This window comes from Malus domestica, chromosome 13 (genome assembly GCF_042453785.1).
Source record: "Malus domestica chromosome 13, GDT2T_hap1".
Lineage (NCBI taxonomy): Eukaryota > Viridiplantae > Streptophyta > Magnoliopsida > Rosales > Rosaceae > Malus > Malus domestica.
Window position 1 is genome coordinate 7,976,629 of NC_091673.1, and position 13,243 is coordinate 7,989,871.

A 13,243-nucleotide genomic window follows, 5' to 3' on the forward strand; every position below is an offset into this window, starting at 1 on the left:
CGGTCAACGGCGGCGGGTGACTTGAGAGAAGCAGTGGTGGACTCTTTCACCTTATACATATCTCCCTCTGAGATTAAAGTTTAATGCTTTATAGTAACAAGAAAAGTGAGACGTTGATGAGTGATGAACTGGTGATATATATAAGGGGACAGAGTGTCGGTGAAACGACGGCGTACTTATTTATTTTGGGGGGATTAAAGAAGACAATGGCTGTCGGAGAGAGTGAGATTGACTGATCACTAAACTAAGCTAGTGGGGGAGGGAACCGGATCATAAACTGAGCCTAAGAATCAGGATCCGGACCTTTGAAATTTGATTCAACGACTATAATTATTATAACTTTTAGAGGAACCTTCTGTTCGTATTCAACGGCCTGGATCCTTTGTTTATTAGGAGACTCAGTTTATTTGGGTCCGGAAGGGATCCGGTTCCGTGGGGGAGCGGGGACTTATGGAATTCGCTTTACTTTATACTTTTTAAAAAATGTTGGGAGGAACAACATCAAAGACTCACAAGCGAGAGAGTGAGGGAAGAATCGGTAGAAATCAAACTCATATTAGAGTGCATTATTATTATTATTTTCAGCTATTACACAGTATTAATAATGACGTCAACTTAATCACAAAGGGAAAAAATTACGTAAGACGTTTGAACACAACACACATGCAAAACCATGTTTCAACTTTTGAGTTGGTAGTTGCACGGAAAAAGTAGGTTCTTTTTTTTGTTAAAAGAGATTGTCATAACTCTTCATTTTGGTCTCTAAAGTTTGAAATCGATAGGAGTGGTTCCTGAGTTTTTTCCACCGTCAATCATTTTGGTCATTTCGTAAAAAATTCTTTTAAATAAGAATCAAAGTGACACAAATACTCTCAATTTAATAAAAAATGAATCAAAATAATTTAAAATAGTTAAGAATATTTTTGTCAAAATGATTTGAAAGAAATCTCTCCTAAATAGGAATCCATACCACTCTTCAGCTTTCGCACTAAAATTTGTTAGGTTTGCTAAACTTTTTGAAAATAGTAAATGCCTAATTTTCCAACGTCATGAAACTTGAAAACAATTGTATTATTTTTTTTATTAAAAAAACAATTGTATTATTGAGGTGATATGAAATTTTCAAGATTTATTAGCTTCTCCTACAGATATATAATGTTGGAAACATATGTATATTAGGCGAGACACGGTACATATTGAGCAATATGGACTTGTTATGACATGAGTGCTGATACAATAAAAGTGTAAAGCATTTTAGGAAAAAAACTAGAAGAGATTAATTTTTTATTTTGTCAAACATAAACTTTATTGATACAAGAAGACAATACAAGAGAAATATAAAAACAAGTTGAAAGCAGGCTGAGAGGACATAAAAGCCCAGACAAAGCACATGATGACCGAATTAGACTCAATTTGTTGACAGAAGCAATCACCGCCACAACTACCAAACACCTCGCCATTCCATCGGTTAGGTCAGCTGATTCGCCATTGGTGCCAACAAAAAACAAACGCCCCTAAACAAAAACAAAGCTGCCCCAAATGAAAAACAAACCAAATATCACTAATTTCACAACATCAAAGATCCCCAAACAATACATAAAATTGCTCCAAAAACACTTAGCCAACAAAAAGAATAAACAACACCAGCAACCATGTTCATCACCCGAGGACCAGCAAACAAAGAATTTTGATACTAACAAAGCAAGTAGACAAAACACCATCAGAACCGTAGAAAAAGGCGGTGTAGAGACCGAAACCACCAAAGTGGTTTTGCACACCTTACTCTGATTGAACGATGACTCACTCTCGAGGCAGGGTAACAAATATAGTGGTCAAATAAGGCTTCTCATTCAAAAGCAAGCATCTAGCAAGAGTATTCTGGGTGGAAGAGTGGGAGGATAGATGAGAACAGTTGTGTGAGACACAAAGGGTGGGAGGATAGAGGGGAACAGTTGTGTGAGGGTAACATTATTTGTGACACATAACACAAACATAGTGAAATTAATTTCCGCAGCTCAGCAGGACCCGACCGTCTGGAGAAACATAAGACAGCAACTCGCTATCACATTCGAATTTGACCATGACTCTCTCCTCCAAGCTAACATATGCCTCTATTCCATCACCCTCCTTGGTGTCCATGAAAAGCACTAGGTTCTTATAGGTCAGTGCCGGTGATCCCACCCACGCAGGTTTACCCCAACCAAAGTCATTCTCATAGAGAGGAAACCTACAATAGCTACTGAAGCTAAGTACCGCAACCATGTCTCCTCTCTTGAAACTATCAGCAGCTTTCTTCATCAAACCCAAGTGCTCATCACCCTGCCCTTGTAATTGCTTCACGTACTCATTGTCAATCTTGCTTATCGCTTCTCGCACCTCCCCAATCACCACCCCATCACATTCTTCCTCCCCGCCATTACTGATTCGCAGCGGTGATGTCATGGCAACACGAAAAAGATTCCCAAAAGAATGTTGAGGCAATGGTGGACTAAACCGCGGACGTAGGTTCACTGCGTGGATCACCATGTACAACTTATTCACGGTACAATCCTTTGTAGCCGCCACATATCGACTCCATATGAAAGCGGATAAGGTCTCAACACGAGTGGGGTGTTTTAGTTGGAGGCTTTTCATATCTTTTTCATATTTTGCTTGGAGGGTCTTTATTTTAGAGGCATTGAACACGAACCTCTTTGTCACTCTATCTTTTGTGATTCCAACGCCTCCATCGAATCCAGTATTAAACTCCTTTGGTGGGAAGAGTGTGGCTGACACAAATTGTGGAGGGTCTATGTTGGCTTGTTCCCCACGGGCAATGGCTGCCCAAATTTTGCTGAACGTGAAATAGGACAACCCATCAGCAATCTTGTGAGAAACGCATTGGCCAATAGCAAACCCTCCACACTGAAATATGTTGAGCTGGACCCCAAAGGGTAATGGATTGGTAATATCATCGAGTTCAAATGGCATGAACTTGTTAAGTTCATCAGGGTTGGGGTTGCTGAGAACATCAGAGAGAGTGCAATTCAGCACTCGAGCTTCGATGTAGGGGATGCCCTCGTCATTGCAATGTATGAAGCAGTTGTCTTTTATTCGACCGGCTAGCGGGTAGAATAGCGATAGGGCCTCGGATAAGGAGTTCTTAAGGTGGTTGGATATTTCAGTGATGTTGGGATGCATCTTGGCATTGTATTCATAGAAGAGGAGCAAAGGGTTGTAGACTTGGGGAGCCATTTGATCAAGAAAGGAGAATTGGTAATGGCGAAGGTGGCCAGGAGTTGGAGAAGATGGTCTGATAATCTCCTTGGAGATTACTACAACTTGAACCTTCATGATATCTTGATAACAAAACAATAATGGTATAAGGAGCTGGAGTTGTGCTTCTATGGTGCTCTTCAACGAGACTTATATAGAGCTAAAAGCAACTGCATGCCAAAGTGGACAGGTAGAAAAGAGACTGTAGTTAAGAAAGCAAAAAAGGTAATTGGCTCATGGATCTGATTATCTCCATGACAGCATCCATTGTTTCGTTTAACTTGAAGATTAATTGAATTGCACGAATCACAACCCGAAACTCGCGGAACATGACATCGATATGTTTGTTCATTTTCTTAAGTATCGTTAAAAATACTTTAGCTATTGAAATCGATTTGTATAGATCTCAAGGATGGGTAGTCATGGGTTAAAGTGATTGTCTCACCTTACGTCTTTTATCAACCTTTCTTCCTTGCTTGTAGGAACTACTTTCCTTGTAATTAAGTTTTGGCTTGTCCACTTGTTAGGACTGTTTTGGGAGGGAGTAATAGTTGTTAGCCTACAAGTAAGGGCAAGAGATTCTGAGAGGATTCTAATGCCTCATTTTCAGTTGTTATTTTTCAACTTAAAGTACTTTCACTTCTTGTTTTTGTTTTCCAGAAGAAAGAAATTTTATTATATTCGAATAGAAATGTTCACGTTATCTATTCTAATTTCTAAACTTGAGCAAGGATGTGACTGTAGCTTATCTACAGTGAAACCTTTGCCACTCGATTTCACGCTATTTACCACAATGCCACAGCCAAATGGGGCTGGTTGGAGGGTAATTATCAAAAGGTTGGAGGGTAATTTTGTCTGTAGGATTTTGGACGGATTGGGATGGGATTAGGTTTGTTGTCATTCGGTGAGGGTTTCGGGGATGGGAGCACATGCCGCGCCTCAGAGAGACACAGAGAGAGGAGTAGGAGGTATTGAATGATCCCATTCCTCAATGGCGTCTAGGTATGAAAAATACTACTGCAAAAGCTTTCATTTGTTTTGGATTTTCTGTTAGGACCATATGACTTGGGCCTTTAGCTAGCTCTCTTCCAGCCTGTGATTGTTAGCCCTTAACCAAGTTCACTTAAAGCCCAGCCTGTTGTGCTAGGGTTCCCTTGCAGATTGTATATAAATAGATCATTGTAATCTGAAAAGGATGAATGAATGAAATCTGCCTATTTTCCTTTCGAACTCTCTTGTTCTTTCCTTTTCTTTCTGCACTGTTGCTTTGATTTCTAGCTTTCTGTGTATGAGACCGATTGGGCCTACCAATTGGTATCAGAACCATTTCGATGGGCAAAAACACTCCTCCCCCTAGCGCCGATCCCGATATCGTTGCCGCGGCATTGGACGTGCGCAACGACCACCTCCGTAACCAGGTCGATGATATCTCCGATTCTGTTTCAGCTCTCGAAAACCAGCAAACAACTTTCCAACAATCTCTTGACCAACTGCAACATTCCAACGAAACCTTTCAAACCACCATCACTTTCCAGTTTGCGTCATTCCAATCACTACTGTTGGAGGAACTACGCCTTCTGAAATCCACTTTTCCCCCACCTCCGACCACCACGACGCCATCGTCAACCCACCCACCCATTCCCGTACCTCCCACTGCTACACCCACCCCTCCCCGTTCCTCCACACCCACCACTCACCCATCTTTCCGCTCCCTCTTTCCACCACCGACTACAACCTATACGGGTTTGGGTCTCTCCCACCCACCCACTTTGGCCACTCTTCCATCGTCAATTCCTTTAACCCGGCCCACACCATCCCCTACTACCATTACACCCAGGGCCATTTCCTCTCACCCATACTAGGCTTCTTCCTCCAATTTCTCTCTACACCCGTCCACCCCGCCCTCATCCTTCTCCCACGCCTTCCACCTTGCACCCAGCCCTCCTTCTACGACCCCCCACCCTCCCTCTCATTTTACATATCCACCCAACTCATTACACCCCCTGCCCACATCCATTCCATTACCTTCCCACACTCAACCACACTTCACACCCACCTTTCCTCCCCAACCCCCTCATTTTAAACCTATCAAAATCGATTTACCACGTTTTACTAGGGATGACCCTTATGGTTGGCTGGCCATGGCTGAAAGATACCTGGACTACTACGAGGTTCCCCCAAATCAATGGGTTTTGGTGGCAGCCTGTAACTTTGGCGCCGATGCATCGATTTGGATGCGTGGATTCGAACAAAGGTACGGTCGTGACAACTGGAGCCTCTTTGTCGACCTCTTGCTTCAACGATTTGGTGGTGGTGACCGTGCTAACATTGAATCTCAGCTCACCCACATTCAACACAAAGGCACCATCGATGAATATATCGCCGACTTTACCAAACTGTCTTGTAGGGTGATTGACTGGTCTGAAAACCAGTTGAAACATGTGTTCCTTGGGGGATTACGAGACGACATCCGTCACGATGTCTTGGCTCTCGAACCCGACTCTCTCCACCAAGCCCAGAAGCTCGCCAAAATCTTTGAAACCAAAAACCAAGCCAAACGTTATACCCGACTCTCTCGCCCTTTCCCATCCTCCTCCTTCTCGAGACCACCCATTCCCCCCACCACATGTCTTCCCACAGGTCCTCCCCACACTCCATATCACCCACCACAACCCTTCAAACGTTTAAACCCAGCGGAAGTCCAAGATAAAATTCGAAAAAAAGAATGTTTTCATTGTTCAGAGCCTTATACCCCTGGCCACAAATGCAAACATCCAATGATGGTATTATTGGACATTGATACCCCCGAGGATGATTCCCATGAATTTCAGGATTGTAATCCTGCGGAGGACAACCCCATTGATCACTCTTGTCACATGCTTAAGCTGTTTTCGATCCCGAACCTTGGATTTGGTCAACCTATGCGATTACGTAGCTCTATTGAATCCACACCCATCAAGGTCCTTATTGACTCCGGCTCTGCTTGTAACCTTTTGAGCGTCGATATTGCCCAACAGTTAGGGCTGCAAATTGAGCATATTACTCCAATACCATTCACCACAGCTTCTCACAAACAGGTCACCACCACTATGCGAGTTCATAATGTGGCTGTCAAATTACAAGATTATACTTTAGTGGGGTCCTTTCTCTTACTCACCATACCTGGTTATGACTTGGTGTTGGGAGCCGAGTGGCTCGAGTCCCTAGGCTGGATAGGTTAGCATTTTCAACACAAAACCATGCTTTTCACAACACATGGCCACACATACACCCTCCAAGGCCTTCATACGGCCCACCCACCCTTACACCTGTGCCACTCCACTCAATTCCCTTCTTCCACTACTCCCCCACCCCACCGACCCACCTTACCCACCGCCACACCACTTACCCCACCATCTAATACCCATCCCGCCCTTCTTTCCCTGTTATCTCAATACCAACATCTATTTTCTTCCCCTATTGATCTACCACCACCCAGACATATTGACCACACGATCCCGTTGCTCCCAGATACCCAACCCATCAATGTTCGGCCCTATCGATACCCTCATTCTCAGAAGGCAGAAATTGAGAAACAAGTGCAGGAACTCCTCTCATCCGGTGTCATTCGGAACAGCAACAGTCCATTCTCCTCCCCTGTTCTATTGGTCAAAAAGAAAGATGATTCATGGCGTCTTTGCATCGATTATCGAGCTCTCAACGCTGCTACAATTAAGGATCGTTTCCCAATTCCCGTAGTGGATGAGCTTTTGGATGAATTACATGGTGCTTGCGTCTTCTCCAAACTCGACCTCCGCTCCGGGTACCACCAGATACGAATGTGCACAGAAGACATTGCCAAAACTGCCTTTCGTACACACGACGGTCACTACGAATTCTTGGTAATGCCTTTTGGATTGTCCAATGCTCCCTCTACTTTTCAAGCCCTTATGAATTCCATTTTCCGTCCGTACTTACGAAAGTTTGTGTTAGTATTTTTTGATGATATTCTGGTGTATAGCTCATCTTTGAATACTCACATTTCCCATTTAGATGCCGTTTTCCAACTTCTCTCCACACACAGCTTGAAAGTGAAGCTCAGTAAATGTTCATTTGGACAACATCAAATTGATTATTTGGGCCATACTATTTCGGGGCATGGTGTTTCTGTGGATACATCTAAAATTGAGGCAATCATCAATTGGCCACGCCCAGTTTGTATTAAAAGCCTTCGCAGCTTTCTGGGCTTAACAGGTTATTATCGTAAGTTCGTCAAGCTTTATGGGGTGCTCGCCAAGCCATTAACAACTATGTTGCAGCAGGGCAACTTCTTATGGACTCCTGAATCTCTTAATGCTTTTGAGACCCTGAAACAGGCCCTCACATCCACTCCAGTTCTTGCTCTCCCTGATTTTACAAAGCCATTTATGGTGGAAACTGATGCCTCCGGCACCGGCATCGGAGCAGTATTGTGCCAAGACGGCCACCCAATCGCTTACCTTAGCAAAGCTTTATCCGGACGCAATCTCGCTCTCTCCACGTATGATAAAGAGCTCCTAGCTATTGTGGTTGCCGTCCAACACTGGAGACCATATCTGTTAGGACAAAAATTCCGGATTGTCACAGATCACAAACCCATCAAGTACTTTCTCGAGCAACGCATCACAACCCCACATCAACAGAAATGGCTTGCCAAACTTTTGGGTTATCACTATTCGGTTGAATACCGACCGGGATCACAAAATGGTGCTCCTGACTCTCTGTCCCGCCAAGCCGAGCCCATGCAGCTGATGGGTCTCTCCTCTCCCATCTTGGACTGTATTCCTGCCTTTCAACAAGCTTATGCGACGGATCCTTCTCTTTCCAGTGTCTAGCCTGCTTTATTGTCTTCTCTCGATACAACCATTCAAGGTTTTTCCCTCCACAATGGCGTCATACACTACAAGCACCGTATTTATGTTCCTTCTACATCACAATGGCGTTATACAATCCTCAAAGAACTTCATTCTTCCCTACAAGGTGGCCACTCTGGATTCCTTCAAACCTATCATCGCGTGAAACGCAGTTTTCTTTGGCCCGGCATCCGACGCGACGTCAAGACATTGGTTGCCCACTGCAACGAATGCCAACGCCAAAATCATGAAACCATCCACCCCCCGGGCCTCTTGCAGCCATTACCCATCCCCAATGGCATTTGGCAAGATATTGCACTTGATTTTGTCGAGGGTTTACCTTCTTCACATGGTTACACAGTCATCTTGGTTGTGGTCGACCGTCTAACCAAATATGGTCACTTCATCCCCATCAAACACCCATACACTTCAGCTACAATAGCCGACACTTTCATTAAGGAGATTTTCCGTTTACATGGTATGCCCAAATCCATAGTATCCGACCGTGATCCAACGTTTCTCAGCAACTTCTGGAAGGAATTTTTCAAACACCAAGGAAGCAAGCTCTGCCATAGCTCGGCCTACCACCCTCAATCGGATGGCCAAACGGAAGTACTCAATCGCACTTTGGAGCATTATCTCCGATGTTTTTCTGCGGATAAACCAAGCCAGTGGTCTTCCTTCCTGCCATGGGCCGAATGGTGGTATAACACCACCTACCAATCTGCTATCAAGATGTCCCCCTTTCAAGCCTTGTACGGGGTTCCCCCTCCATATGTCCACACTTATATCCCTGGCACAACAGCAGTTCAGTCAGTCGATGCTGCACTCCAGGACCGAGACCAGCTGCTTCGTCTTTTACGGACTAACATTCAGCTTGCCCAAAACAGAATGAAACAACTCCATGATAAAGGTCGAACTGAACGAGAGTTTATGGTCGGTGATTGGGTCTTTCTCAAGCTTCAACCCTATAGGCAACAATCTGTCGCCATGCGCCATTCCAACAAACTTGCACCTAAGTTTTATGGGCCATTTCAAATTCTGGAACGCATTGGCTCGGTGGCTTATCGTCTCAACCTTCCACAAGACTCCAAAATCCACCCTATTTTCCATGTCTCCTTGCTCAAAAAGAAGGTTGGCGCAACGATTCCTACCAGTCCCACCCTTCCACCGATGGACTCCACGGGATTCTTCAAATGGCAACCAGACACAATTTTGGACAGAGGCATCTTCAAGAAAAAGAACAAACCAGTAACTAAATGGTTAATCAAATGGGCCGGACTACCAACGGAAGACGCTACCTGGGAAGAGGCTGATGATATCCTTGCACGTTTTCCTGATTTTCAGACCTGCGGACAAGTCTCTTCTCAAGCAGGGGGGAGTTGTTAGGACCATATAACTTGGGCCTTTAGCTAGCTCTCTTCCAGCCTGTGATTGTTAGCCCTTAACCAAGTTCACTTAAAGCCCAGCCTGTTGTGCTAGGGTTCCCTTGCAGATTGTATATAAATAGATCATTGTAATCTGAAAAGGATGAATGAATGAAATCTGCCTATTTTCCTTTCGAACTCTCTTGTTCTTTCCTTTTCTTTCTGCACTGTTGCTCTGATTTCTAGCTTTCTGTGTATGAGACCGATTGGGCCTACCATTTTCCTTTCCTTTTTGAAAATTATGATCTGGGTTTTTTTTTATTTTTTAGCCGATTTGATTAGTATTTGGATTATTTGTGGTTGCCGGGCCGTTGTGCGTCTATTTAGATTTGGGATTTTTTGCGTTCAGAGGGTTTCGACATCTCTAATTGGGGTAAAGAATTCCTGCTGTTTCCCCTTTTTTCCGTTTGGGATTTCTAGGTTGTGGCTGGGTTTTTGGCCAATTTACACCTCTTTTCAAGGGTGGCGTCATTGCAGCCCGCTGTGGAACAAGTGTGATCCAACTAAGGTATATTTTATAATCATTTTCTTTTGGTTTTTCCTTTGTTTTGATGAAACCTTAATCGTTTCCTTTTATTGTCAATTGTGGTGCTCTCTTGGGTTTTCCCTGTTAAAGGAGAATTTTGTGTTTTTGTTCTTCAGTTGGCAAATCTCTGATTTGCTGGTATTTGCAACGTTGCTGTAATTTTTTGGGTATTTTTATGCCCTTCTGCTTCAGACATGGATTGGTAATTATTGGATTTAAATGGATTCGTAGTTTTTGATGAGAGGAGTTGTTGAGGTTGTGTGAAGGTTTGTTTTTCTGGGTTTTATGCTGCATGGGGTTACAAACACGGAGAGGAGGAGAGGAAACATTAATTTAGATTGTGATTTAATTTTTTTTTTATATGTTCTTGGTGATATAAACTGTGTGAGTGCAGTTGTTTTAAAATTATTTGTGTGTGCTTTTTATGGTATTGCTTTTTTCCAGTTTGGATTAAAATGGATTTTGAATTTTTGAGAAGAAATTAAAAGGGTTGTTGGAATTTTGGAAGCCTTTGTGTTTTTGGTGAACACGCAAACAATCTTGAAAATTTGTGTTAAAAGACTAATGTTTGTATATAAAAATTGCAGCCATGTGGTAAAGAACAATGGTTCATTAATCTAAATGTCAATGGACTAATCCATGTGTTGACTGTGTTGACTGTGTTGAAAGGCACAAATTTTTTTGACATGTTTGGGTTTCATCTCATGTGGATTAGTGGAAAAACAAAATGGTATTGCTCTGACAGATTGTTGGTCGCTTACAGGGATATTACGAATCGTGATTCTAAATCAGCTTCTCCTTAGTTCACAAATACCAAGATCGTTATTTATCTGTGAGTACATGTGATTTATGAATTGACATTGTCCCTGGGTTTTGTACTAATTAAATTTCTATAATTAGTTTGGTGTTTTCATTTCGTTTGCTTATTTGATTTTCTATTAGAGCGCATGGATTAAGTTGCAGACAGATATAGTAAACTCTATTTCATGCTCTTTTTGGGTTTTGGCTGCTTTAGGTTTGATTTGAAAGAAACTCAGAAGAAAAAAAATGAAGGGCGGTGATGTAGAATGGTTAAATTGCAATTTCAGTTTTACATACTTAAACTTAAGATGTGTACGCTGCAAAGTGAGTTGGCTAAAGAAGCCCTTTGGACGCTTTTTGTTAATATCTCATGGGCTTTGCTCTTTGATTTCAGAAATTTTGTGCCCATCTTGGGTTCGCTTTGAACTTGGTTGAGACCGATCTAATCCGGCGTTTCTAGGTGAGTTCTGCATGTTTATCAGCTTATATGGTTTCGATCTTTTGTTTTTCGTTGGATCGTTATTGTGCGTGTCTGATGCATTTTGTTTTCCAGATTCAGGAAACTGTCCCTTTTAGATTTTTGGATTTTCGATTCTGATTCTTGGAACTCTTTGTGCTAAAGGTATATAAATGTATTATTTGTTTTTTCCTTTGTTTTCTTTGCAGCTGAATTTGATTTTTTTTTGTTTTGTTTTGGTGATTTGGGACCTCTTTTGTGCATGTTTGGGTTGTTAATTGGTAATGCATATTTTCTTGCTGATTTTTGTGCTAGCAATTTTATTTAAATCCACAGCTGCTTTTTTTCATTTGACTTCATGTGATGGTTATGATTGATTCATAAGATTTAGGTGGTCGTGATAAAATTAGAAGAGTGATATCTATGGTATTTTGGATTTGTGAGAGTGATTTGTTAGAGCAGTGAGTAAATTTTCATATGTAGTGTAGGGTCAAGTTTAATAATCATTAATGCGATTTGGTATATGTCTGGTACAAACACTTTCAAATTGTAGATACACGGTTTGTTGGTGCAGCAGGGGGCTGGAAAATTTTTTCAGTATGTATTTTATGGTTTGGCTTTTTTTTGTTAGGCCTTTCCCGGCTAAAACAGTATTTTGCATTTTGGTTGCTCAGTTAATAAATTTGAGATCTGCTGGCACCTGTGACGCTCTTCTTATATTTTGGATAAGTTTTATGTCCTGCTTTTTTTCCAGCTTTAAAATGCATTGATAATTGTTGGATTCAAATAGATTTATAATTTTTGCGAAGAAATGAGAGGATTCATGTTTTACGAACAGGGAGAGGAAGAAAGAAAACATTAGTTTAGATTGCAATTTTAAAACTTTTTATGTTGTTAGTGCTGGAACCAATGTGTTTTGTTGCGAAATTGATAATGTGCAAAGTTATTAGAATTTTGGAAAACTTTGTCTTTCTCACTTTTACCTGGCAGAGGGAACACAACTCTTACGTGTATGATTTCAAGTTTTTCCCTTAGAAATTCAAGCTCTATTGGATACATGAGGTATAAGAGTCTATTTGGGATATTTTCAAGTTTTACTGATTCCTGAAAAGAAGCATGCTTAAGAGTAATCATATTTCAGTTTTTATTGAATTCAGGTAACCATCTTCAGTTTTTTGCTTTGATCTGAAGGCTTTGTTTTTATTGAGTTCAGATATCAAAGTTGGGAATCAGTTCATATGTTTTTCAATGTTTTTATTCCGATTTAATAATGTGATTTAATGGTGTGATGCTGATTTAGGCTAAATTCAGAGGCTTTTCAATAGGCAAGTTTGCAACAAGGAATTCAGAGGCAGTTGTATCATTAGCTGAAATATACTAGATCTAATCCTTAGACATCATTTTTCACTTTGATTAAGATGTGTGTCTGCCTTCTCAGTACAAAACTGGCTTACATATCATTTTACACCATATTCTCATGTTTTTTTTATGCATGTTTACATCCAATAGTTTCAACACTCGCAGCAACGCGCGGGCACTATTGCTAGTATGAAACTAAAGTATTAAATAGTCATACTGGTGCTTAAGACTATCTCAATTATGAAAGCCCCTTCTTGGGTAACAAAAAAAGCCACTAGATGTGTTGTCTTGTTGCAAACACGAGGAGTGGGGATAAATTCTAGGGAACTTTAACGAAAAGCACCTGGTACTGTTCACTTTAACGAAAAACCACATTTTTACACTAAAAAGTCAATCCTAGTACTATTCACTTTACCCTTTATTTTGTCCTTATCATTAAAACTCAAAGTTTTCAAGTCCTTTTCATTAGTTTTCCTTAAATTCTATTGACCTCAACTGCTATTTCAAAAACTAAACATCAAAGAGGATACCTTCAATCACAACATCA

At 41.5% G+C, this 13,243-nt stretch overlaps 1 protein-coding gene and 1 long non-coding RNA gene across 3 annotated transcripts; one reads left to right on the top strand and one right to left on the bottom strand.

The window, feature by feature from the left end:
• Positions 1–1,829: 1,829 nt before the first annotated feature.
• On the bottom strand, positions 1,830–3,369 carry LOC103423883 (stemmadenine O-acetyltransferase-like). Its single transcript, XM_008361960.4, has one exon. It carries the CDS (start codon positions 3,331–3,333, stop codon positions 2,002–2,004), a length of 1,332 nt encoding a protein of 443 aa, XP_008360182.1. The 5' UTR covers positions 3,334–3,369; the 3' UTR covers positions 1,830–2,001.
• Positions 3,370–3,991: 622 nt separating this feature from the next.
• Positions 3,992–12,807, top strand: LOC114820596 (uncharacterized). Of its 2 annotated transcripts, XR_011574836.1 has the most exons (6): positions 3,992–4,257; positions 9,974–10,061; positions 10,843–10,911; positions 11,275–11,340; positions 11,434–11,502; positions 12,638–12,807. It is a non-coding gene; the product is annotated as an uncharacterized lncRNA (long non-coding RNA). The 2 variants fall into 2 exon arrangements; XR_011574835.1 differs by lacking the exon at positions 3,992–4,257 and having other exon boundaries at positions 9,710–10,061.
• The last annotated feature ends 436 nt before the right edge of the window (positions 12,808–13,243 follow it).

Coding starts and splice junctions, on each gene's coding strand:
- LOC103423883 (XM_008361960.4), bottom strand. CDS start 3,333: ATGAAGGTTCAAGTTGTAGTAATCTCCAAGGAGATTATCAGACCATCT.